Source organism: Lissotriton vulgaris, chromosome 9 (genome assembly GCF_964263255.1).
Source record: "Lissotriton vulgaris chromosome 9, aLisVul1.2, whole genome shotgun sequence".
In the NCBI taxonomy this organism is placed as follows: domain Eukaryota; kingdom Metazoa; phylum Chordata; class Amphibia; order Caudata; family Salamandridae; genus Lissotriton; species Lissotriton vulgaris.
In genome coordinates, this window is record NC_141697.1 from 250,195,558 (window position 1) to 250,223,531 (window position 27,974).

At 47.5% G+C, this 27,974-nt stretch overlaps 1 protein-coding gene across 2 annotated transcripts in view; it reads left to right on the forward strand.

The window, feature by feature from the left end:
• Positions 1–27,974, forward strand: part of ZNF410 (zinc finger protein 410) — a 273,798-nt gene that overhangs the window by 61,461 nt on the left and 184,363 nt on the right. For both annotated transcript variants that reach the window (XM_086937465.1, XM_086937466.1), the window contains 2 exons: positions 6,071–6,127; positions 10,001–10,136. In XM_086937465.1, coding sequence (XP_086793591.1) covers positions 6,071–6,127; positions 10,001–10,136 — 193 coding nt within the window. The remainder of the gene's footprint in view (positions 1–6,070; positions 6,128–10,000; positions 10,137–27,974) is intronic.

Sequence of the window (27,974 nt, forward strand, 5' to 3'; positions counted from 1 at the left end):
CGTATCCTGCATACACCACGTTATCCCACTCCTCTCTACTCTGCACCACTTCACAGCACACCAGGGATCCTCCCTCAGCCCGACTCTGTTCAACATTTACATGGCCCCACTCGCACACGTAGCCCGACAGCACGACCTCAACATAATCTCCTCAGCCGACGACACTCGGCTAATCTTCTCCCTCACCAAGGACCCAATCACAGCCAAAGCCAACCTCCACTAAGGAATGAAGGCCGTCGCTGACTGGATGAAAACCAGCCGCCTGAAGCTGAACTCGGACAAGATGGAGGTCCTCATCCTCGGCTCCAACCCATCAGCCTGGGACGACTCCTGGTGGCCAATGGCACTGGGGGCAGCCTCGACACCCACCGACCACGCACGCAACCTGGGAATCATCCCTGACTCAACGCTCTCAATGACCAAGCAAGTCAACGCCGTCTCCTCCTCCTGCTTTAACACCCTCTGCATGCTCCGCAATATCTACAGATGGATCCCGACAGATACACAAAAGACAGTCACCCAGGCCCTCGTCAGCAGCAGACTCGACTACGGAAACGCCCTCTATGCAGGAGCCCTGACCACGCTCATCAAATGACTACAGTGCATCCAAAACGCCTCGGCACGACTGATCCTCGAATTACCACACCACGGCCACATCACCCTCCACATGAGAAACCTGCACTGGCTCCCCTTCAACAAGAGGATATCCTTCAAGCTCCTCACCCACGCACACTAGGCCCTCCACAAGACTGGCCCAGCCTACCTCAACAGACAGCTCTCCTTCTACATCCCCAACCACCAGCTACGCTCCGCCGACCTCTCACTTGCCACCGTCCAGCGCATCCGAAGAACAAACACTGGTGGGAGAACTTCTCCCACCTCGCCGCCAAGACATGGAACACCCTCCCACTGAGCCTACGACAGACCCAAGACCTGCTGACCTTCAGGAGGATACTCAAGACCTGGCTGTTCGATCAGTAGCGGCCTCACCCCCCTCCCCCCCCCCCCCCCCCCCATCGCCTTGAGACCCTCGCGGGTCTGTAGTGCGCTACTCTACTCCACTTCACTCTACTCTATGCCAATACATTCTATCCCACACTATTCTACTATGCACCACTTCACTCTACACCACTCCACTGTGTGTTGCCTGACTATGCAACACTGCACTCTACGCCAATGCACTGTACTCTACCACTCCACTGTATGCCAGTGCACTCTGTGCCAATCCACTCTATGCCATTCCGACACTCTGCCACTCTAATCTATTCTGCACCACTGACTCTACTCTGAAACAATGTACTCTACGCCACTGCACTTGGCGCCACTTCACTCTACTCTTAACCACTCTACGCCACTGCACTCTATGCTAATGCCCTCCACACCAATGCCCTCCACACCACTTTAATCAAAACCAATGCACTCTGTGCCACTCTACTCTGCACCACTGCACTCTACTCCACTGTACTCTACGCCACTGTACTCTCACTGCACTCTATGCCACTATATTCTCCTCCTCCTCCTCTGCATCACTGCACTCTATACCACTCGATTCTACTCTGCACCACTGCACTCTGCCACTCTACACCACTGCATCCTACACCAGTGCACTCCACGCCACTCTAATATACACCTTGCACTCTGACAGTATAATTTGCAAACTGCACTCTGCTACTCTACTTAATGCCACTTTGCACCACTGAACTCTTAGCCACGGCACTCAACGCCACTCTAATCTACTCTGCACCACTGCACTCTATGACCCTCTACTGCACCACACTCTACGCCACTTAACTCTTCTCTGAAACAATCTACTCCATGCCACTGCAGTCTACGCCACTCTATTGCACTCTGCGCCATGCCACTCCACACTACACCGCTCTATTCTACACTGCTCTATTCCACACTGCTGCACTCGATGCCACTGCACTCTACACCAATGCTCTCTACACCACTTCACTCAAAATCAGTACACTCTGCACCACTGCACTGTACGTCACTGTACTCTACTCTACACCACAGCACTCTACACCACTCTACACCATTGAACTCTTGTCACTCTACAGCACTCTACTCTACACGGGGGTTGGGCTAAAAAAATCCACGGACTCGATAATTCTCGCTCCGGTGCCTACTCGACTCACGGGTTCACACTCTGCGACTCTGGGCAATAGCTTGCTTAATCTCCACAACGGCCCTCGCGGCGGGATGCCTGGCTTTCACCTTGTGGATACCCTGCCGGGGTATCTCACAGGGGAATACCAGGACGGGTTCCCTAAGCAAGCGCATAGATGCCTGCGATGTGGGCGATTTGCGCTATATAAATACATGTACATTTACATTTACATTTACACCAGTGCATTCTAGGACACTCTATCCTGCCGCACTGCACACTGTGTCACTGAACTCTCTGCCACTCTGTCTGCCAATCTACTCTACTCCACTTTACTCACTATCACTGCACTCTACTCTTCACCACTCTATGCCACTCTATTGCGTTCTATGCCAGTGCACCCCACACCACTCTAATTTACTGTGCATTATTGCACTCTGACATTACACTCTACACCACTCCACTCAGCACCACTCCACTCAGCACCACTCCACTCCGCACCACTCCACTCCGCACCACTCCACTCTGCACCACTCCACTCTGCACCACTCCACTCTGCACAACTCCACTCAGCACCACTCCACTCAGCACCACTCCACTCAGCACCACTCCACTCAGCACCACTCCACTCCGCACCACTCCACTCAGTACCACTCTATACCACTCCACATCACTCTACTCTGTAAAACCTACTCTTGACGCCAGTACACGCTGCGCCATTACTCTATATACACTCCACACCACTCTACCCTGCACCACTTCACTCAATCAATCAATCAATCAATCAATCATTACATTTATAAAGCGCGCTACATACCCGTGAGGGTCTCAAGGCGCTGAGGGGGCGCTAATGGTCAAAGAACCAGGTCTTGAGGAGTCTTCTGAAGGTCAGCAGGTCCAGAGTCTGTCGTAGGTTGGTTGGGAGAGTGTTCCAGGTCTTGGCGGCGAGGTAGGAGAAGGATCTTCCGCTGGCTCCACTACACCTACGCCAACTACTTCTCACCACTGCACTTTACGCCACTACACTCTACAACATCCTACTCTACGCCACTGCACTATAAGCACTGCATGCTATGCCACTGTACACCACTGTGCTCTACATCATTGCTCACTATTCCACTCTGTTCTGCTCTGCACCACTGTACTTTACACCACTCTACAACCCTGCACTATAGGACCCTGCACTCTATGCCACTGCACTCTTTACACCACTCTATAGGACCCTGCACTCTATGCCACTGCACTCTTCTCTGGACCACTCAAATCTACACCACTCTACTGCACTCTACACCATTGCATTCTATGCCACTCTACCCTGCACTACTCCACTCTATCGAGCAGCACTCCACTCTGTGCCACTTCACTCTACTCCACTCTACACCACTGCAATCTACTCTGTACTGCTCTACTCTATGCCATTGCACTCTACCTACTCTGTCACGGCGATCTATGCCAATGCACTCTACATCACTTTACTCAAACCCAATGCACTCTAGACAACTGCACTCTATGCCTATCTACTCTGTATCACTGTACTTTATGCCACTTCATTCTAGGCCACCCTACATCACTCTGCTCCGCTCCACTGTACAAAACTCCACTCTGGAATGCTCTACTCCATTGAACGCTGCTCCATTGACACTCTTACTCTACTCCACTCTATGCCACTCCACTCCACGTCAGTCTACCATTCAGCACAGTACTTTATGCCACTTCACTCTAAGTTACACTACTACCCTCCGTTCTACGACGCTCCACTCTACGGCACACCACTCTACGGCACTCCACTCTACGGCCCTCCACTCTGCGGCAATCCACTTTACGGCACTGCAGTCTACGGCACTACATTCTCTGGCCCCCCACTCTACCGCACTCCACTCTAAGATGTGTGATATCAGTAGAGATGTGGTTATGTGTAGGGTAAGAGTTTGAGTTTTGATTGAGACCTATCCCCTTGGACTCTAATTGTGCCCTTCTAGGGGAGGGGTTTCGGCAGTACTAGACTGTGAACATATCTAACACTTTAAAGGACTCCAGTATGAGGTCCCAACTCATGGCAATAGGCTTTTACCGTAGTCCGCAATATTCTTCCAGACGTAATGCTTCACTATGCTTTTCTTCATTAAACTCTGCTCCACTGACACTGTAATCTACTTTATGCCATTCCTCAACACTACTCCACTTTACAATGCTGTACGCAACTCCAGTCCATGCCACTTTACTCCACTGTATTCTATGACATATTACTCCACTTCATGCCAATCTACTCTGCTCTGTGCCACTCTACAACACTGTACTCTCCGTCATTCTACCATACACACCTCCACTCTGCTCTACACCATTCCACAACACTCTGTGCCTCTCCACTCTACGACACTGTACTCAATTCTGTGCTCTTCCACTTTATGACACACCACTCCCTGCACAACGCCCCACACACTGTACGCTCTTCCATGACACTCCACTTCCGTCCTCTCCACTCAGCCCTGCTGAACGCCATTCTTATCCACTCCACTCTACTCCACTTTATGCCTCTCCACGCCACTCTCCTTTACCCCACTTTTTGCCTTACTAAACAGCATCCACTCTGGTGTACAACATTGCTGAAACATATTGGCGAAGCCAATAGCTCATGCGCTGGTGAGACCTATTGGCTTTGCCAGTGCTTTTTTATTTTTATTTTAAATTGATGCATAAGAGGTTCTATTTCGCATAGTTCCACAAAGTGTGTTGAATCCTCCTTAGTTATTTTCCTCTTGCTCTCTTGTAATACAGTACCATGGAAAATTATTGTCCATGTATTTTAAATGTACTCCTCAGTTCTTCGTTCTCAACACAGTGAATTTCGACCTTTTCTTTCGAACTAGAAGTTTGAGGTTCTCATTGGGATAAAAGATTCAATCTTTAAATTGGAGATTTCTGGCTCAGACTCATCACTTTACTCCAGGTCCTGTTCGGCCTCTCTTTCTTGTGTGCTAAAATTGTTTGTGATAGTAGCATATGCAAATCTTTCAGTGGTGATTTGCTTGTCCTTGTCCACTGTAGTGTACTTCTTTGGCTGCTGTTTTGTTTCTTATTTCAGGAACACATTCTGCCTGATAACAAATAGTCAGTCCTAGAATAGCAATGGGGTACTTGAAATAAAAATAGAAATCCAGTATCTAAATGGTGGTATTGTCTTTAAGGACCTGCCAGGTAATTATTATATTACAAAACATATTTGTACCTTTAACAGGTGATACTACTTTTAATTTCTTGCCTCGATTGCAGAATCCATAAAATGTTTTCTTGGAAAAGAAATTACCAGATTATAAACGTGAACACAGAAAATCCTATAGCCCCCCATTCAACTAGGTTTTATGTGATATGGGGAGTCTTTCCAGGAGAAGGTAACGGCTATTTATGGAGAAAGCTTTCTGAATGAAGCCCATCCAACTCTGGTGTGCAGTGTTCTGAGTTGGCATTCATTGTTTCGAGTGTTCAATTTTCTTCTTCGTAGTAGATAAATTATCTTTGATAATCTGGACTTCGGTGTTGGTGTTTTAATACAAAGCTTCAGGACTGCTGCCGCAAGGCCAAGGCCTTTTGTGCTAGGCCTTGGTCAGTGATGTTGAAATACCTAATTACTGAGGGAGGTTTGTTTTTGATTCTTTGTATGTGTTGGGAAGTGTGGCATGTAAGTTTGTGTGTTAGGTTTGCATTTTAAAACATAGCACTTCTCACTCGAGGTAAAGCATTGCCTTTGGATTTGCACATGCATAATGTGACATGTGGAAACATCACTTTAAACATTGTGATGAGATATCTTTATCTTCTACATTCCAGGTATCTATTGCCTGTTTCAGAGCAGTTTCATCCACAGCTATCTCTGCAATTAGAAAAATGCATTTGTGACTGAGAGTGAATAGGCATTTCTGAAGTCTTTGGTGTTTTCAATTGTTTTTTCTTTCATTTCCGCAGGTACTAGAATCTAAAGCTGGATCCATGTTATCAGATGAGTTGGAATCGAAACCAGAGGTGAGTATGTGTTTAATTGCTTATTGTAAGGATAGTACAATTTGATTTATGCATTCATACATTCATTTTAAAGGCTTGAAGGCATTGGACACTGTATCATCTGGATGTGGTAATACTTTTTAGTCTCCGCTGGACTGTGTCTTCTTTTACAGCTACCTGGCTCTATTCAACATCCGATATCTTTATAGTAAGACCCGCATGTTTTATCAAGCAAAAAAGATTTTCAAACTATAACGCTGGCCAACTTTTGTGCTTTTCATTTAGGCAATGAGAAATCTAATCATGACCCCTCCTGATCCACTTGTAGAGTCAAGTGTGAGGAAGATGGGCTCGACTAATACAGAACTGTCTACACCAATGGCTACAACCACAAATTTTGTATGGAGAAGTTGGTTTGTTCAGGTCTAAGTTGGATGCCGTCAAATTAACCTGCTTAGTGAACTGGATAGTGAGAGACCGGACCAGGCAAAGCATCCATAGAATACAGTGGGGAAAACCACGGTCTATAGTACCAGGTGTAAGGATGTACCATATAAATACATTGAGCATCTTGTGAAGTCACTTTATCAAAGTACCAAGCGCCAGAATGTACATAAATCATTTAAAGCAGATGAATATATCCAATGTTTGGGCTCCTTAACTCACAAATGTAACCTTGGATCAGTTAGATAAGCCTTGTGTGGATATCGCTACGTTGCCCAGTTGCCTGAGGCATTAGGATGCATTGTGGAATCAGTTGGAGTAGCTAAAGTATCATGGCAGTGTACAGATGTGCCAGGCATCAGCGGGAGCCACATGGTAACTGTCACAGACCACCCTTCGCCTTTCCCTCATATTCCCAACTCTCCCACTGTGTAATAGTCATTACTACAGCCAACTGGATGCAAGGGTAATAGGAAGATACATGAAGTGGTGGTAGTGGTAAAAGAGGAGGTTAATCATCTGCTGGCAAGTTAAAGGTAAACTAACACAGTCCGCTTTGAGAGGAACAGGTGTATCTGTAGCTCCATCATTCCATGGCATCTGGTCCACCCCCTCACCCAAGTCAAAGACCTAACTGATATAGAATTCTTCCAACTGCATCTTCTCAACCTGTGTTCCCTGTGTGCATTAAAACTCAGATTGTCAATAAATAATAAACTGAAGTTGATGTATTTTCATTATTTTTATTCATACCTCAAAAACACCATTGTATCATTAGCAAATTCTAATTAATAAGGAGGAAAGGGAGAGAGGGAAAAAAGGAAGATGGAAGCCAAACTCAACAACTATGACACAGATATTTCAGCATAATTTTGTTAAATTGCTTTTTCGAGCCAAACACAAAGGAGAAGAGGAAAGGGAGAGAGTGGAAACGGGAAGAGACGGGCCAAACTCAATAATGACACAGAGATTTCAGGATAACTTTATTTGAAGGCCCTCAGTTTCTTAAGTTCAGTGGTGAATGTTTCCTCTTCAGCCTTTTATTGATGTAATTGTATGCATTTTTGAAATGCTATTAGTTTGCATGTAGATGTCTTTTTATACATAGTTTTTGATTTAGCTCCAGCGACTTAACCCATAACTGTACGTTTAACCAAACAATTGAGAAATTTGAAAGTGGACAACAGTTAGTACAATTAAAGTCATTACTGCCAACTGTAAATGAATATGTTGGGATCTCTCGAAGGAAAGGGTTTGAGGTATGTCTCTGTCAGTTCTAGGCAAGAGGATCCACATGCTAGACAGAAGGTGAGGACTATTTCAGCATTGCAAAGCATGTGGATGTGCTAAAAAAACACCCAAGAGAGGGAGTAAGCCCCATATCCTGCCATGCTGAGCGAACAGTTCTTGTCAGAATGTGATAGTTCGTCTCATGCTGACCTGAAGGAAGTCGAATTCCTGTTTGCATCTTACAGAAAAAGAAATACAGAATATTGATGTGGGAGATGACATCTATACTGTAGTCTTCAAATGTGTTTATTAAAATCAGTGATCACAAAATAAATTTTGGGCAGTGATTCTCCCTGGCAATTACCAAAGGGAGGAGCTCCCAAAGTTGAGCTAGCAGTCACATTTGATGCAAACTACAGAGTTCTCTGAACAGGTCATGTGACCTTAAGTTTCCGTTTCTGTAATTAGCAGTTACATGAGTGAAATTATAGCGAGCCCTTCAGTAGTATCTAAGCAGTAACAAGGCTTTTACAGATGCACCAGTTTTTTGTAATATGCATCTCTGGTGTTATGAACCCCAATGTACCCAAACATAGGCCTAGGTATTGGGGGCATCCTCTTATGTCCTTTGTTTGTATATTCCCTGGTCTGAATGTTCCCCCAGAACGAGTTTTTCAGGGTCCCTCTTATGTTTATATGCTATGACCTGTTACCTACATCTGTCCGACATAATCGGTTTTGGTGCTGACCTTTTACCTAGTTAGGTGCTACATGACAGTCCTGTGGTTTTCTCTGAAATCAAGCCTCATGTATTACGCATGAATATTCTCAGTATCATAGCAGAATTACCATCATATGCATATTAACGCTGTATATGGATCACCTCTGTCTTCATCCTTGCCCGACATGCCGACAATACACTTCTAGGTAGAACCCCTGAAGGTACCTTTCGGGTATATAAGCACTACATCTTCACTGGGCAAGCTAGAGGAGAAAGACTTCCATGTTGACACTCTGACGCGTGACGCTGAGGTCCCTGCACGCAGATACTCTAGCATACAGTGGTCTGACATCCCTTGCGGGATGTCCATCTCGAGACCAAGACTGGGTCCTTCGCTCTCCCACATCAGGTAATGGGGTTGGCTCTATCCTAAGTGGATTCTTGGCTACACACCTACATACATTTAGGTACGTCTAGTTAGGGTTTACATCGTAGGAGTTCGCATTATTACTGTTATGTATCTATATGCCTGCATATATTCATTGTTTTAGCACTATGGTAGAATTCTAACTTTTCTTGACTCTACTGGTGCTCATAATCTTATATATCTGTTTCGGTCTCATGGTTTTTGCAGCACACGTATTTTATACTAGAATGACGCTGGTTCAATAAATACTTATTGAAAACGTCCCCACCGTTTATTCTGTGTATCTATCTGAGGCTAAATGACAAGAGTGACAGTCCGAAAAGTACTGTACTGTTTCCACGATCCCTGAGGGGTTAGGGTTGTCATGTATGATAGTAGAAACTATTTACTCCTTGGTAAGAGGGGCTCATAGTGGCAAGGTGAGCTATCTGGTCTACAGACTAACATATCCTTTGGGGGTGCCTGGAATCAGTCTGGACACTAATCCTTTAGTTTATGTTGTGTAAACGCGTCTATCCTATATAGATGTGTAGGAACTCCACAACACTGGTGCCAAGGTATAAACCCCATCTAGCAGCGATCACAAATCTTTTGGTTAGGGGCTAGACATTGCAGGTTACATATTTAAAAACGATAAGACAGAGTCCTATTTCCACACTCGATTCTGTTTATGAGTGTTGCTGTCCATAAATTTCACTATCAGCCTAAAATGTCAAACTATCCAGTTGCAGACATTAGTGCCACGTCTCTAAGAGCTTAAGGCTGAAGGTTTTGCAGTTACAGGGCAACTATTCCGAAGAGAAATGATGTGTAAATTAAAAAGTCATTGTTTCAATCAATGATTGGCTATTCTTTCTTTCCACCCTTAGATTGACTGTTCTGTTCTATTCCACCCTCGGTAATCATTCTGTTCTTATATCCAGATTTAAGCTAGAAAATAATTAATTTTTATCTGATTCAAAATATGTTTATCAGGCATACATGCTATAAAAGAGCACACTGCAGAAGCTGGTGTTGAGATCGCTGTCTTTTTCCATGCCGGTTTGCTCAATTTTCATTTGATATTTTGCAGCTGCTGGTTCAATTTGTTCAGAACACGTCTATCCCACTGGGACAGGGTCTAGAGGAACCTGAGTCTAAGAATTTATCCTGTCTGCCTCTTCTTCCTGTGACAGGAACTCCACAATGCAGCCCTCTTCATTTGACAGGTACGAATTGAAGAATTAGACCGTGTGTGTGATATTTTGCTTTTCCAGGAAGTCTGTTCAGTGCACCGTTCATGGTTATTTGTTTTGTATTATTATTCTTACCGCGATAGCTGAGAATACAGAAAACTGCTAATTTATTCTAAGCAGTATTGATAATCTCTAGCCTTACTGTTTTAATATATGTGTTTCCTGTATATGTGCCTGGGCACTTTCTTTAGATTTTTAATTTGCAGTATCTGCTCTTGCTTTTTATGCTATATGAAAATGTAAGCAGGTAAGAGAGCTTTCTTTCGTCTGGGCAACACTCAGCTCAGCATGGGGCAGACATGACCGAATGACATACTGCCCAATGATTGGTTTCATGTAGGTGATCAATTACATATACAAGATGTGCCTTTAGATGGGTTATATTGATATAACCTGTCCTTGAGTTCGTAATATATTTACTCTTTAGATTTGCAAAGTCTGATTAGTCTGAGCTTGTATCAGTGCATGTTCTTAGTTGCTCAATACATTGCTTGCATACTCATAACTTTTCTCTGAATTGGACTTTTTCTCTGAATCGGTTACATGTGTGTATTCTGCCCTTTTATGCAATGCGTATGTGATTTATTCTTAGATTGGTTTTATGTATGCAGTCTATTTTTGAAACCAATGGTTATATTTTTCTCTGCATTTGCAAAGGGGAAGGGGTCCCTTCCCTTTTGCAAGTGCATCACCACCCTCTTGAATAGGGTGGTAATTTGCAAGTGTTTTGCGGCCGCAATTGCGGATGCAAAACATTCTTACATAAGGCTATAAGGGAACACCCCTTCCTAATAGCGAGTCGCAAAACCCTATTTTGCGAGTTGCAAAACAGGGTTTGCACATTCCCCATGCTTCATTTGCATGCGTGAACGGATACGCAAACCTGTTTGCGCATGCAAAAATGGTCGTACATCTGGCCCTATGTTATTAGAGCTATTTATCGAACACTAACCTCGCCCAGCAGACCACTGGAGAGCTGTAAATATTGACTGATACTTTTGCCACATACGGGAACATTAGCATAGCGACAGGGAAGATGATACAAAAGAGTGGTTGAAGGTAGAGGGGGGACAGACTGATAAGAATTTATCCATTTCTTGGTAGGAAGCTTGGGAAAACATGGTTCTTGAAATAGTTTATGGAAAGATGAAGACAAATAACAGGTTTTACTCCTAATAAGGAGAGATCATTCAGTATTTGTTCATCTGAGAAATAGGCCTTCTATGATGATCAAGCAGGCTGGTATATGAAGGACATTCTTTAGTATTATTGAAATGGGCAAAGGGATGCCAAGTGCAAGGCATTGCCTCCATCCAGTGTGATGGAGAATGATGGTGCGGAGTGTGGAGTGAAAGTTGTATGCTTGAGGAAAAGCTTAATTCTGCGTAGTAAGCTGTGCTAGTACCAGAGTGGATGGACATTTTTAGGTCGAACCTGGGCAGCGTTTGCGCTGCTCCGCGAGGCATGCTGTATTCAGTTATGGACTTGAAGCTCTGCCCATATTTTTCATTGGCTTGTGTCATTGTCATTTGTAAATGTTGGCTTGTGATTCGTTAATAGGCTTGCTAGTCCCTACTTAGTTTCGCCTTGTCTACATTTGTAACCTCCATGAGGACTTGCCCTTTTACATGTGTAGTTAGACGATAAAGAAAACATACGTGCCAGCACTATTTTCTTTAATGATTTTCTCCTACTGCGTAACACAGTCGGTGTGGTGCGTTGCTTACCATCTTTTTACAATATTGAGAAAATAGACTTTGGTGTGTCACCATGTACAAAATAAAGTTGTGGCTCGTCTAAGTCTATTTTTTCAATATTGTGAGCTTTCAGTAAGCAGTGCACCACAGGCGGTATGCTGCAGTGCTTACCAAAATATTACAATATTAAAAAAATAGACCGGCGAGCTGCACCTTTTTTTTTATTGGCACAGCTCACTGCAGCTGGCTCCTCCTCCCCATTCGCTCCCTCTCTTCTGCTGCAACAGAAATTAATGCATAGGTCTTGCATTTGCGAGAGTTTAACCTATTGACATTGTAAATGACAACGCTTTTTATTTATCTGTATTAAAAACAAACATGTGAATAAAATGCATTGTCATTTACAATGCCATTACCTTACAGGGCGGACCTGAGGGGCTCAAAAGCATAAACTGAACGAACCTCCAAGAGTGAAAGATGTTGGGACTCAGACTATTGACCATAATGATTGGTAAAAAAATATCGGGGTGGGAGACTCTATAAGCAAACAGTGAGGGCCAAACTGCCCGGGATGGCCTCATAAGACATCAACTAATGACCTCTATAGAGAGGTCTCTCATGAGGGGTTGATAAGTCATGTTATCCTACTAATATTTGTTATGGCGGCAAAGGCAACCAACCCAAGTTTCACTATCTTTGTTTTGGGGCGATAGGCACTCTCAGGTTGGGGGCTGGGTGGATTTTCGATTACACTCCGCAAAGTAGCAGGGAGTGGGAGGTTTGGGGGAAAGTTTTGAGGGCAGTTTACTTAGTTACGTTACTGAATCATTGCATCACAACACACAGAGGGTGGCAGAGGATAAGAGAAGCACTGAGAACCCATTGCGCATGAATCTCTCTACTGCCTGCCCTGGGAAATGAAGAGAGGCCTCTTGTCATACTTATTCCATTATGGCGGGTATAAACGGGGGAGGATTGAATATTTGGTCCTGGAATGTTAATGGGCTGGGAAATAAAATTAAGTGAACTCTGGTTCTACAACTAATCAAGCGACATTCCCCAGATGTGATTTTATTGCAGGAAACCCACCTTAAGGGAACCAGATGCAGGGCATTAGATCACTTCGGCTACAAGATGACAGCCTACTCAGGATTCAACTCTTGCTCCCGGAGGGTAGGAATATTACTTAAAAAATCCTTACCATATATAGTACATTCCTCATGGAATGATACACAGGGGAGATTTGTGGCGATAGCCGGCACAGGAGACGGTCAAATGCTTCTGCGCTTTTCCATTTATAACCCACCTTGCCTGCATGCGGTGACTTTGCCGGAGGGGAGTTCCTTCCTCCTAACATTGTCGTCTGGAACATTGGCCCTTGGGGGAGACATGAATGATGTGATGGATCCAGTTTCAGATAGACTGGGGGGTACAACTTATAATGACAGGAGGGGTTCATTGAATTCCTTTGTGGACGCCATAGGCCTAGTTGATCTCTGTATGATACACAACCAAACACATAAGTGGTACACGCACCTTGCTGCTGCGGATAACAGCTACTCTCGCCTGGACCACCTTTTGACACATGCTGCGACGGTGACACACTTCAGAGAGGCCAGACACTACACTAGAAGAATTTCAGACCATTCTCCAATTGGAGTTCTCATGCAGGGTCCCCCTAGGAAGTATCTGCGATATCCCAGAATAGACACTTGGTTTCTCAAAGGCAAGGATATGAGAGAAAAGATAAGGGAGGGAACTACGTTAGATTTTGCTGAAAATCAGGACTCAGTTGAATCAGCCACTGTCCTCTGTAAGCGTTCAAAACCATACTCCGCAGTCAAACACAGTCCTTAAGGGGAGGGAAAAAGAAAAAACAAAGACTAGAGTGTGATGCGGTTGAAGAAGAAGTTCGAGCCCTAGAAGAAAGAGCGATACCGGAAAATGCACCTGCCCTAACCCATCTGTTGAGACTTAACCAACACGAATGTAGACCCCTGGCCGAGAATAAAGCGAAGAGCCACGCATTGGCGATGCAACGCCGCTTCTCTGATGTGGGCGATAAAGCTGGTAAATTGCTGGCTTGGCTAGAATGAAGAGATTAGGCCAGGTGTTGGGTGCTAAAGGTGGTAGATAAAGAGGGGACTGTCAAGACATCCAATGCGCAAATAGCAGAGATGTTTGCAAGGTACTATGAAGAGGTATACATCTCATGAGCAAACAAGACAGAAGAACAGTGTAAGGCATTCCTTCATGGAATTGACCTCTCTACACTTGATAGAGAAGACAGGGAAAGTTTGGACCTTGATCTAATGGAAGAAGAAGTGACTGCAGCCGTCCGGGCCATGCAATCTGGTGGGTCCAAATGGACTGCCAATAGAACTGTATAAATGATGTGATTCCTTGGTGGCTAAACCGCTGCTAGAAATGTACCAAGCGGCAACCACGGAGGGCTGCCTTCCCAGAGATCAGAGAACGGCCACAATTGTGGTAATCCACAAGGCTGGTAAACCTCCAGGGGAGTGTAGCTCTTACAGGCCAAAATCGCTCCAAAATGTAGAGGCCAAAGTACTGTCTAAGATCCTGGTGAATAGGCTTCGTATAGTGATTACTTCTCTCGTACACTATGGCCAGTCGGGATTCATGCCCCATAGAAGCACCACATTGAATTTGAGGCGCCTAAATGGAGTACTTCACTTGACAGAATCCCCAGGAATGGAAACGACGGCCTTGCTGGTCTTGGACGCTAAAATGACCTTTGACAATATAGAGCGGAACTTCATGTATTGGGTGCTAGCCAAACTGGGTTTTGGCCCTAAGCTCTGTGGGTGGATTTGTCTCCTTTATGGATGTCCAAGGGCACGAGTTAACGGGGTAGAGTATAGGGAGCTCCCACTGAGGAAGGGTGCAAGATAAGGTTGCCCCCTCTCGCCCATGATATTTGCAATGGCTTTGGAGCCAGTAGCCGAGTGTATACACACAGACCCGCTGATAAAGGGCATACAGGCACCCGGGGGATGGGTGGAGCATATTTCACTCTACGTGGATGATATCCAACTTTATGGCTCGCATCTCTACAGTTCTGTCAGCAGGATACTACATGTGTTTGAGATGTTTTGAACCTTCTCTGGCTACAGTGTAAACTGGTCCAAATCGGTGGTATTCCAACTATCCGGGGGAGAGCCCGACTCCCATCCGACTGCGAGGGCGAGGTGGTACACAATCGTTTCAAATACCTAGGTATATACATCACTAGAGACCCAAAAGAGTTTATGGGTCAAAATGTGACCCCCTCAACTGCAGAAGTTGCCCACTGGAGCTCATTGCCTATCTCCTTGATGGGTAGAGCAGTCATCTTTAAAATGATGACACTCCCTAGACTCCTGTATGTGTTCCAGAACACTCCATTCAGGATCCCCCCTCCCCGCCCTTTCTGACGTACACACAAATGGTAACACAGGCCTGGAGAGAGGGAACCTACTTCCTGGGATGGACCGACAAGATAACATCCCAAAGTCCACTATGGCATAGTGATAAGCTGAGCGAGGTAGGAGGTTTGAAAGGATTCACTAATTGAGAGTTGATTGGCGTAGAACATATGGGTGATCTATGGAGAGGGCATTCGTTAATGTCCTTTGCAGACCTTCGCCAAGAAGTTGACATGACAGACACTGAATATTTTAAATACGTGCAACTTAGGCATGCACTTCAGAAGCATGTGATGGAGGGGAGAGCAGCTTCCTAAGGCTACCACCAGAGGACCGCCTTTTAACAGACCCTATGCCTGGAAAAAGTATTTCGTTGATTTACAAGAAATCTTTGAATAATTCCACAGATCCATGGGCGAGGCTCAGAGCGTCATGGGGAAATGACTTAGGAGAGATGGAAGATGATGAATGGGCGGAGGCAATACAAAGTCCAAGAGAGGAGACTATTAGAGCCCGCATCCGCCTAGTGCAACTCTGTATTCTGCATAGGTCTTACTACTCCAGGGCGGCCCTGCACAAATTGGGAAGGGCAGGGACAATTCACTGTCTACGTAGGTGCAACTAGGAGGGCACCTTCTATCATATTCTATGGGAATATCCAGCGATCCAAGAGTGATGGGCACAGGTGGTAGCGGTAATGATGCGTAATGATGCAGGGAATGGTGTGAACAGTCCCATTAGATGCCAAGAAACTCCTCCTGAATATTACTGCTGAAGAACCATGGTGCAAATTCCAAAATATCTGGATATCATTGGTAGCAATAGTGGCCAAGAGAAATATAGCAAGGGCATGGGGCAAAGCAACTTCCGCCCCCCCACCCCCGACCAGGAACAAGTGGGAATCCAATATGGACTGATGCCAAGCAACAGAGAAGGTGTTGCATCAGAGCTGGGGATGTCCCGGGAAGTGGGAGAAGGTATGATAGTATTGGCAGGCATATAGAGGTTTGGGATTATAGGGATACGAAGACCCAGGGGAATAGAGCCAGTAACCCAGAGACCTCCGGACCCCCCACCTCCTCGCCCCCACCCCCACTCCAATTTAACCGCCTCCTTTTTGGTCCTGGGCCAACAGGGGGATCACTACCGTCTCGATAAAAAGTCAGCAACGTAAAATATCCCGTAGGGAAATTACAGAATTCCAATAATAACTAATGTTTTTGTTTATTGTATATCAATGGTCGATAAATAAACTGTGTATGTAACATGATGCAAATGTTAATAAAAAAGAATTTAAAAAATAAGTACAATGCCAATACTTTAAACTCTCGCAAATGCAAGACATATTGCATTTAAAATGTTTGTTCTTTTAGGGGTCCTTAAAGGACAGACAAAGTAATGTAAATGTCTGGAGATTTAGCACAAGGTCAGATACTTTGGAGAATCCTTTCAAACTAATGCTGTAGATCCAGTTCTGGCTCGAGGCTCTTAAAAACTCCCAATTTTTATGACCAATATTCTTTTCATTTATTTATATATTTAAAATTGTATTTTCATATGACATTGTGTTCACAGTAACAATAATGTCAGAGCACTTTACATATAAAGAAATCATACTGTGACTTCAACATGGAGAAGGAGGTAACAGCAGCATACATCATAGTTACATCAAAGGTTGCTGTTCAGGCTTGTCTATGCAAGATAGAGAGTTCATATGTAGTTGGCTAGGAGGTCTTTATTTAGACTGGTCTTCAATATCGCACTTGTTGGCAGTGAGTTTCCAATTTTTCGGGGATTTGCTTCAGAAGGCATACTTCAATATGCACCTATTAGTTTACTTGGGGGTCGAGGGTTAAAATGTTTTTCCTCTTAGAGGTCTGATTCCACCAGAGATTGTAAGTTTGTTTGTCAGGTACCTTGGGGTGCTCATGTGTTGTGTCTTGTACATGATGCATGCTATCTCTTAAATGTTCCATGCCTCTAAAGGTAGCCAGGTCAATGAGACCAAGACTAGTTTGATGTGATTGAATTTCCATGCTCTCGTGAAGAACCAGACAGTAGACTAGAATAGAGGACTCATTTCAGTAATGCAAGCCAAGTATTAAAGAAACCTCTGGATAGAGCATTGTCCTATTCAGTTCTTGTTATTACCAAGTCTGATTTTAGTTTTTTATGGCCCATACCTGGGGAGAAAATGTCCAATGTTTTGTCTAGCTCTTATGTGGTAGGCAGCACTTTTTTTTGCCTGGAGGTGCGTTACCAAGTTGAGTGTGGTCTCATATGAAACTCAATGATTTTTCTGATGAAATTGGTTTGGGTGTATTTTGTTCAGATGTTTGGTCCAGTCCTTTGTTGGTTTGCTGTTTAGTTTAGGAAAAATAATAAGGAATTCATTTCTTGGGACTTGTGCTCTAGTTCCATAGATTTCATCCACATTTGTGAGTCGGATATGGAAGTGACAATTGCCTGAAGGCTGCTTGGACAGTCGATTTTCAAGTATAGCTGGGTATTATCCTCGTATCCATAAATGGAGACATTCTTTTTCTGGCAGCAGTTCACTGGGCTGCTCAAATTATACAGAGTTGAGGTTTGGGACGGGCCCTATGTCTCAGTGAAAGGTGAGGGTATGAGTTTTGAAGCTGTGTTGCTAAACTTCACTTGTTAAAAGTGGTTAGTGAGGTAGATAATCGGAACTAGTTGAGTTGGGTTTGTGGTAAATGGCACACATCCTTAATTGACTGGTGTGCAGGCACAAAGACTCTAGTCTCTGCCACTTAGAGGTTTAAAAATGAGTTGTCTATGTATTATTGGAGAGATGTCTTATGGCTAAATACTACTCCCAATACCAAGACAGGGTCTGGGCTCACTGGCAATAAGGACAAGCCTCACAATCAAATAACTATAAACCAAAAAGAGCACCAATATTGCCACACTACTTAAACTTGGATCAAAGATGATCACTCGAATCACTGAATTAAACAGTAACTCTCGGGAAATGTTTTATCCGGAATAAATCCAATGGGTTTTATTAGTTTTGCGTCACAAATATCATATAAATGAGCAATTTTTCTTAATTTGAATACAAACAACACTTATTTGACTCCACGTCACATATGAAAAGGCATTTTTTTGACAAACAAAAAGACAGTTTTTATACGAACTACCAACTTGCATTCAAACACTCATACAAAACAGCACATTGATATATACACACATATAATAATTATACAATATTTACAAAATCGTGATTTAGAAAACGTAGCATTGGATTAAGCAAATGAAAAGTTTTGAAATGCTTGATAATCAATCGAATATTCCTAATGCTGGGTAGAGGAGGTCTACGCGTTTCGATAACCCCTTGTTGTGGGGAAATCTCATCAGGACCATGTGCCTGTAAATGGAGAACAAGAATGAATCAACTGGGGGGAAAAACCATGCCTCTCAACACTACAGTAGGGGGTGGAAAAACTAATCCTACCTCTCGGGTGCTTGGTTCTCTCTTGTTTGCTGAAACTGTAACAAAAATGGAGCCTCTTTAGCTTCTGATTGCAAAAAAGCGCTTACACTCTCTTCATTAGCACATTAATACGTGGATACTCACAAAATGTTACGCATGCCGCGATTTAGCGAATTCCATGTTATCACAGCTTTGGTGGAAGTGGAGATCTAAAAAAATAGAAGGACTTGTCAGGGTGCGGTGACTTTTGTGCTGGCTGCTGCAGCCGCTATGGATGGAATGGGAGCGACTTACTTGTATTTAGCGTGTACGTCAGTCGGGTGCTATTTCCCGGGTATGACGACGAATCTTCTCTTTCTAGTTTTCTGAAAGAAGGGGGAGACTTGTGTAAGGTCTCTGTTTGTATGATCATTCGTCTTGCGGTTCTGATCTATCACGGCGTCTTAAATTACCTGAAAGATTCTTTTGCGCTGAGTTCATCAGGGGGTCCACGCTCTTCGGTCTCTGTCAGCAAATGCAGCGGCCGGCACTATCCAGTCGGTGTAACTGATCTTGCGTCTCCTAGTTTTACTCACTTCCTGGTTCCAAGGATTGTGGGGATTGTGGTTTCATTGTCGGTCGTCATGGGGACGATGTAAGTTTGAGTTGAATCGGACCTTGTGCAGCCAGCCTCGCGGTCTACAGCGGGGACCGCATACCGATTGGGGAGGTTTACATGTTCATTACTGCGTCTGGGGTATTTACAAACGGTAAATCTCGGAGAGTTCATTCAGACCACTTGTCGCCGTGTTAAACTTAACTATTAGCATGGCTTCATTACGTGATAGCTTTTCTTCGATATCACCACCTCTGGAGTCTTTTTCAATTTTAGCGATCACTGTCCATTTTAAATCATCTAGTGTGTGCTCGTGATTCTTCCAATGATTGACTAGTGGGGCAGTTATCACATTCTTTTTTATCCGTGATTTATGTTGGGTAATACGGCATCTCACCTCCTGACTTGCTTTGCCGATGTACAACTTGTCACAAGGGCATTTTATGCCATATATGACGTACCTTGACTTATAATTCGTGAATTTTTCATGTTTCCAGAAATGTTGCTTATGTTGGAACAGGCACCCTTCTTCCGTACTTGCACAACAAATGCAAGACCTGCATTTGTGATGTCCTTGGATTGGTGGCAGTCCTAGCATCGTACCAATTGTTGGTGTGGTCTTCTTTATTGCTGCACGAACTAAATGGTTAGCAACGCTTTGGTCCTTTTTAGGTTTAAAGTATTTTATTGAAGCAGGGTGGGGTAGGACACAAAGGGGCAGGGAACAGGTGAACCACAATAACCGCGCACCAATGCGCATCATACAGCAAGTACAACAATGCAGCTACAATTTTGCAAGAGGCTCCATCCGACTCGGGAGCATAGCTTTCGCACCTGTGGGCACGGACAGACAACGAGGGGAGGGGGGGGGAGAAAGGGAGGGAGGGACGGGATGGGGGGAGGAGAGAAAATCAGGAGGGAGGGGACAAAAGAGAGAACGAATGAAAAAAGGGGGGGAAAGGAAAAAAGGGGGGGGGAATGGAAGGGAAGAGAGGAAAAGAAAAAGGGGGGGGGGAGGGGTGAAGGGAGGAGAAGCAACCCCGCTCCAAAAACCAACCTAACCAAACCGAACCCCAAACTACCATACCCCAACCCACCCCCTGTACTGTGCCAATATCTACAGTCTCCACTACTTTGAACTCTCCATGAATCTCTACTATACAATACCGACCCCACCCAATCAATCAGGCGGGTCCGGTGGCGGCGTCAGCCTCAACAACCGAAGGTATCTAGGGCAGGTGATCTCTCGAAACTCGGAACATAACAGGCTGTGAAAGGGCTCCCACAATTCCTCAAAGGTATCAGTATCCCCCAGGGCTACTAAGGACATCTTCTCCATTCCAAGAACGTGCCATAATCTGTGCAGCCAACCAACTACAGAGGGAAGTGTTGTAGTGCGCCAGTGTATGAGAATATTCTGCACCGCTGATCCCAGCGCAATCGCGATCTGTCTACCCCTCTTAGACCTAAGGGGATACATCAGCCCATTCGGCAACCCCAACAGGACATAGGCCGGGAATCTAGGCAGTTCTATCCCAAAGCATTTGTCCACCTCGCTCAAGACCTCTTCCCAGTAAGGAGCCAGCAGGGGGCATTCCCATAGTATGTGTGTTAGTGTACCAGTGTTGCCACAGTTGCGCCAGCACGTCCCCGGTATTGCCCTGTCCATCTCGTGCAGTTTCTCCGGAGTACGGTACCAGTAGGTCGAGATTTTAGTAAAGGTCTCTGTAAGACCCGTGTGGTAGGCCGAATGGCGTGCGCGGTAGGAGATGTGGTCCCATTCTTTATGGCTCAGCTCGCGCCCGAGCTCTCGCTCCCAACGTTCCCGACCGGGGTTGTGAATGTGAAAGGAGGGGGGCTGCAGCATTTTATACAGGTCCGAGATCAGTTTAGCGTCCGACGTGCGAGTAATTAACCAACGCTCATACGCCGTGATTTCCCGGTGTGCCGCGTCGCGCACTTGGGGTTGTAATGCCCAGTGGCGCGCCTGCATGTAGCGCATGCGCTCCGTTTCCGGGAGGTCATAATCCCTTCTCAAGTCCTGGAAGGAGACAACTCCCTCAGGGGAGTACAAGTGGTACAGAGTGCTGCAGCGGGCCACCCGCCAGCGCTCATAGGCACCCTGTTCCATCCCAGGGCCGAAGTCCGGGTTGCCAATGAGCGGCGTAAAGGGAGAGGGGAAGGTGGTTAGCTCACATCTGGCAGCCACCGAGTCCCACGTCTGGAGCGGGACCCGCGTTACCAAAGACGCGTAAAGATTGGGGGGCCGGTGGGCCCGCCTCAAGAATGGCACTTCCTGCAGCGTCCTACCCGCCACCGCCTGATCCTGGAACAACCAATGCTTATCAGACTCCCACCGGCTCCATTCCACGAGATAGCGGAGCTGAGCGGCCTGGAAATATTTCCGCAAGTCCGGTATCCCCAGCCCTCCGGATTCTGGTGACAGCATAGCGATGCCCCTCTTGATCCTCGGCCTGCGGCCCTGCCACACGAACCGTGCAATGGCAGTCTGAGTCTCCGCAAGCCAACCCGCAGGGGGCTGGAGCGGTAACGCTCTGAAGAGGTAAAGCACCTGAGGCAGAAGGGTCATCTTTACCGCGGCCACTCTACCCAGTAGCGACAGCGTGCCCTTATCCCACCGGCCCAGTTCCTCCCTGATTTTCGCGCCCAGAGCCGCGTAATTGGCCGTAACCATCTCCGGGAGGGAGGGCGCCAACAGGATCCCCAAGTACGGGATCCGGTCCCTGGACCAGCTCAGAGGGTAAAGCCTCTGCAGTTCCACTCTAGTGGCAGCAGTAAGCGAGATGTCAAGGGCGGCTGACTTACCCAGGTTCACCTTGAAGCCCGCCACGTCAGCGAATAAGTTCAGTTCCTCCACACAGGCCGGCAGCGATCTCCGCGGGTCATCCAGCGTCAGAATGACATCATCCGCGTACAGGCTAATCGCATGACTAAACCCACCCATCTGGACGCCGATAATGTCAGGGTTCTGCCTAACCCTCTGGGCAAATGGCTCCATGTACAAGGCAAAGAGCAAAGGGGAGAGCGGGCACCCCTGTCTCGTGCCCCGCTCAATGGGGAAGGGTCGAGAGCTGCCGCCGTTCACCCGGACCACTGCAGATGGGAACCGGTAGCAATTGAAGATCAGATGACGGAACCTCTCCCCTATCCTGAATTTGCTCAGGACTTTCTCCAGGTAGGGCCAGTGCACCCTGTCAAAAGCCTTCTCCGCGTCTATGGACAGGAGCATCCTCTCCCCAGGGATCCTGGAAGCCTTCTCGAGAATGTGTGTCACCCTTTTCGTGTTATCTACCGTTTGCCTACCGGGCACAAAGCCCGCTTGGTCCGAGTCAACCATGCCGGGGAGGTGCAACGCCAGGCGTGCAGCTAAGATACTGGTGAACACCTTCAAATCAGTGTTCAGCAGCGAAATGGGACGATAGGACCCGCAAGCGGTCCTGTCCTTGCCCGGCTTAGGGATCACTGAAACCGTGGCCTGGAGAAATTCGGAGGGGATGGCTCCCGGCTCTGCGAAGGTGGTAAAGAGGCGAGTCAGCAGAGGCGCCAGCTCCTGACAGAAGGTTTTGTAAAACAGCGGGATAAAGCCATCCGGTCCCGGGACCTTACCCAGTTTGAGCCGGGATATCGCTGTGACCACCTCTTCGATACGTATGTCACGCTCCAGATACTGTGCCTGATCCTGTGTCAGCGACGGGAGCGGGACCGAGTCCAGATAGTCCCCCTCAGCCTGGGCCGAAGAGGCCTCCCCGGAGTAGAGGTCAGCATAAAAGCCGCGAAAGACGTCTGCTATGTGCTCATCGGTCGTGACTCTACCTCCGGCCGGGTCCAATAGTTCCTTCACTCGGTGCTGCTGGTGCTGTACCCTAAGTTTGTTAGCCAGGAGCCGCCCACACCGATCGCCCCCTGTGTAATATTTGTGCTTCAGGCGAAGCATCGCATACTCCGCCCGATCTGTGTCAAGGGCCGCCAGGAGCTTCCGCGCCGCCTTCAGCTGCCTCCACACCCTGGGGGCCCCTGTCCTATGATGAACCTGCTCCAGCTCCCTCACCTGCCGGGTGAGCTCATCTCTCTTGAGTTGTCGGTCCCTATTCTCGGCCGAGGAAATCGCGATAAATTCGCCTCGGAGCACGGCCTTTAGGGCTGCCCACTGTGTCGCACGGGAAGTATCCCCATTATCGTTCACGGTCTGAAAAGCCAAAATGGCCGCCCGGATCTGATCCACCACCGACCGCCTGTGCAAAAGCGTGTCTCGGAGCCTCCAGACCCCTCTCGGCCGAGCCACCGGTGGAAGAGTGAAAACGCCCTCCACCGGAGCGTGGTCAGAAAGGGAGAGGACCCCCATGTCCGCACTCGAAGCCAAAAGGAGCAATGGGCCCGACACCAGGAGATGGTCTAAGCGCGCATAAGATCTATGGGCGTGTGAGAAGTAAGAGTATGCGCGGGTGGCGGGGTGGAGGCGGCGCCACATGTCATGCAGGTCCAGCTCCTCAAGTCGAGTTCGAATCGAGCCCGAAAGCTCACCCAACTGATGGCGCCGCTGCACAGACCTATCCAGTGCCGCGTCGAAAACCAGGTTCAAATCACCCCCCAACACTATGTGCCTATCAGAGGTGGATGCAACGTCGTCCAAGGCCCTGTGCAAGAATTGGTCCTGATGATCATTGGGGCAGTAGACGGTGCCCACAGTCAGTGCTATGCCCCCCATCTTAATCTTGTATACTAGAAGTCTCCCTTTCTGTTCTGCTACCTTGCTCACGACCTCTCCCCTGAACCCCCTAGAAAACAAGATTGACACCCCTGCCGTCTTGGAGGTGCTAGAGGAGAATAGCTGTGTGGGGAACTTGGGGGTACGCATCCGCGAGCAATCCTTAGCCAGCAAATGGGTCTCCTGCAACAGGCAGATATCCGCTTGTGAGTTTTCCAGCAGGGATAACACTGCCCGCCGCTTAACCGGATTATTCAGCCCTTTCACATTGAGAGTAAGCACCTTAAGAGCCATCAAAGAGGGAGTTCAAGGAGCACATATCAGGAAGCAAAGCCCCGCAAGCAAACACAGAAGGCACCCATCGAGGCCTCAAAACAGAGCAACTTTGAATTACCCACTGGCACAGTACAGTCCCCGAACCCCAACACCCCACAACTAGAAAACCCCCCCCTGCCCCTACACAACCAAATCTACACCACCCCCCACAACTGGCCCCCCCTCTAGGTCCCAGAATCAAAACATCTGCCCGCCTGTCCCAACCCCATTCCCCGCTTCCCAAACCTTTAAAAAAAGACATTGTCCCAGTCCGGCCCGGAACGGGCAAGGCCGTGGTAAGTCAATCTAGTGGACGTCCAGCCACCACCTCCAGCACTCGCCCTTCCTCCCAGCCCACCCCCCGGATCCCCGCACCTGCAATAAGAATGAGCTAAAGTAGACTCCCCCCGGAGTGAGTTCAGGCCGTCAAGGCCACTTCGCCATTCGCCGCCACTCTGGAGGCCTCCTGGATGGCAGCCGCCATTTCTGCCCGGATTGCGGGCGAGCCCGGGCGCTCCGCCGGAGGAGAGGCCCCCCCCCCCAGCTTGTTGCCATCCGTTACGAGTGCTGCGCCTCCGCCGTGGGGCCGGGGTATCTGTGTCCGATGCTGTGAGGCCCAACACCGCGCAGACATCTTGGAGGGACCGAAGCTGATGCAAGACACCGTTCCACCTGAAGATCAGACGGAAGGGGTGCCCCCAGGAATACTGTGTCTCATGCTCTCGAAGGAAGTCCGTGGCGATCTTGAAGGACTTCCTCTTCTGTAGCGTGACTGTGGATAAGTCCTGAAACAGGGTCACAGGGTGATCCCGGAATCGGAAAGGTTGCTGCCCTCGTGCCTCTCGGAGGATCCGCTCCTTCAAGGGAAAGTTCGGGAGGAAGGCCAGAATGTCCGGAGCGGGCGCTGTAGCTCTGCGGGGGCGACCCACCCGATGTGCCCGGTCTATGCGAATCCGAAAGTCCTCCGACTCTCCCAGGATCGCACGGAAGAGGGCCACCAGATATGCAGTCACGTCTTCACCCTCCTCACCAGACGGCACACCGCGGACCCGTATGTTGTTCCGCCTGGACCGGTTTTCAAGGTCCTCGGCGTGGGCTTGTAACTCAATCTGTTGCTCCCGTAGCCGCAGGACTTCCTGTTGCAGATGGGTGATCTCCTCATCCCTGGAGTGACCCGCTTCCTCCACCGTGTTCACACGGTCCCCCAGGGAGTCCATCTCTCTCCTCACTTCGCGGACCTCCCCGGCCACCTCACTCTTGAGCGTTTGAAAGTCCTCCCGAAGGGAGCTAAACAGCGACTCGAGAAATGATCTCGTCACCGGGGGCTCTCCACCGTCCGCCCCCCTGGTTGGTGCCGGGGAGGTCGCGGCAGGTTGGGCTCCTCCGCTGCGTAGGGCGCCCCGTCCCAGCATTTCCGGCAAGGTCCGGTCGCCCCGTCGCTGCCCCCTGGCATTCGACATTGTAGATCAATAAAGGACACTGAGGCTTACTGGCCAGCAAAGAAAGCAGCTATATGCCAGCCGGGAGCAGCCCACACAAAGAGCACCAGGAGGGCCGAGCTGCCCGGCCGAACTTCACAAAATGGCCGCTCAGGAGTGCCGAGGGGACAACGCCCAAGATGGAGACCCTCTCTACTTCCCCGATCTGAGGTCCAGAAATCCGGCCAGTGGGCTAAGTCACAGTGCAACGTTCGCCGGGGTCCACTGCTTCAGGGAAAGATCTTCCCCGGGAGACTCACTCCTCAGTCCCATACAGACAACCAGCCAAAGCGATCTCCTCCAGCGGGCCTCCTCAAGCCACGGGCTGGCGTAGTGAGGCGATGCCGACTCCGCGTCCGCTCTGCACCTCCGCTCCGTTCCGCTCCGTACAGCCGCCGTCGGACAACTCCGAGCCGCTCGCTAAGCCGTTGCCGACTTCCACTCCGACAGCTCATGCACCGCTGCGGGCTTCACACCTCGGAGGCCGGTCGCTCCGTCGCGCTCCGAGGGTCGGGAGACTCGCGGCTTCCAGCTCTCACTCGGGCCGTTCAGCGGGCTCCGACCTGGGCTTTACAGGTCAGAATCTCATCCCCGACGGCGCAAACCAGGCTCAGCAGGCTCTCCACACCTCCACCGTGTGCACCAGGCTCAGTTGCCGCTTGATCCGGGGGGGAATCAGCGATTACAAGCGGTGCAGGAATTCAGGGGTCCGGGAGCTCTCGGCAAGTGCGACCGCTCAGCCCGCCATCTTGGCCACGCCCCCTTTGGTCCTTTTTAAAGGCAAACAATGGCTTCTCTTTCAGTGTCTCGTCTACATTTTCCACCAGATGCCAATTTTGTAAGATGGTTTTCTTAAATAGGTTGGAGTTAGGACAAAATGTAGAAACACATACTATCCTGTTGAGAGTTGGTTTTGCCTTTTTGACTAGAAGTGTGTCTCGAGGAATCCACCACACTCTCTTCATTGTTCTTCTTAGTAATTTTATGGGGTAGCCTCTTAACACTAAATTGTCTGTCAGGTTCGTAGCGTGGAACATATATTCATCTTTGAAATGGCAGTTTCTTTTAATCCGCAGATACTGTCCAAATGGGAGGTTTTCTCTCAAATTCCGCGGGTGATTGCTATTAAAATGTAGAGCCTTGTTTCTGTCTGTCAGTTTTTTATACAGTGTGGTCACCAAGCCTCCATCTGTTGGATATACCTCGACGTCGAGGAATGACATTTTTACTTTAGAGAAGCTCATGCTAAATTTGATTTCCTCTGTTCTTGAGTTGAGCCACACATGGAATTTCTTTAGATCTTCTTCGGTCCCTTTCCAAGTTAGGAAGACGTCGTCGATGTATCGACTCCAACTGGTGATTTGTTCGACAAATGGGTTTGACTGGTAGACAAATCTCTCTTCGTATAATGCCATAAAGAGTACAGCCAATTCTGGGGCGAAAGGACACCCCATGGCTACTCCGCTTATCTGATAGAAAAATTCCCCATTGAAGTTGAAATAATTCTTCTTTAAAGCCAATGATGCTAACTGCATGATGAACTCAGTCGGTACTCTAGTGGGTCTGGGTCGTTGGTCCAAGTAAAACTGAATTGCATCCAGACCGTCACTCTGGGGGATCTGGGTGTATAATGAACAAACATCCATTGTTACTCGGAAATCTTCATTTTGTTCAAACGGAATGGTGGGAAGTTTATTGATAAAATCAGTTGTATCACGGAGGAATGATTTCACTTCAGACATAAAAGGTTTCAAGAAGAAGTCCACAAACTTGGACGCTGGTTCAAATAGTGACTCACAACCGGAGACAATTGGTCTTCCGGGAGGGGCGTTTATGTCTTTATGAATTTTTGGTAAGATGTAAAACAAGGGTATTCGTGGGTTATTGCATTTGAGATATTCAAACTCTTTCTTCCCGATAATTCCCTCAGTCAAGCCTTTCTCCAAAATTGGATTCAGTTGTTGTTGCAATTCTGTAGTGGGGTCCTTCGCTATTTTCCTATAGCACCTAGGGTTGTTGAGTTGACTCATCACTTCTACTATATATTTCTCAGTGTCCCATATGACAATCGATCCTCCCTTGTCCGCCTGTTTTATTATAACTGACGTGTCCTTT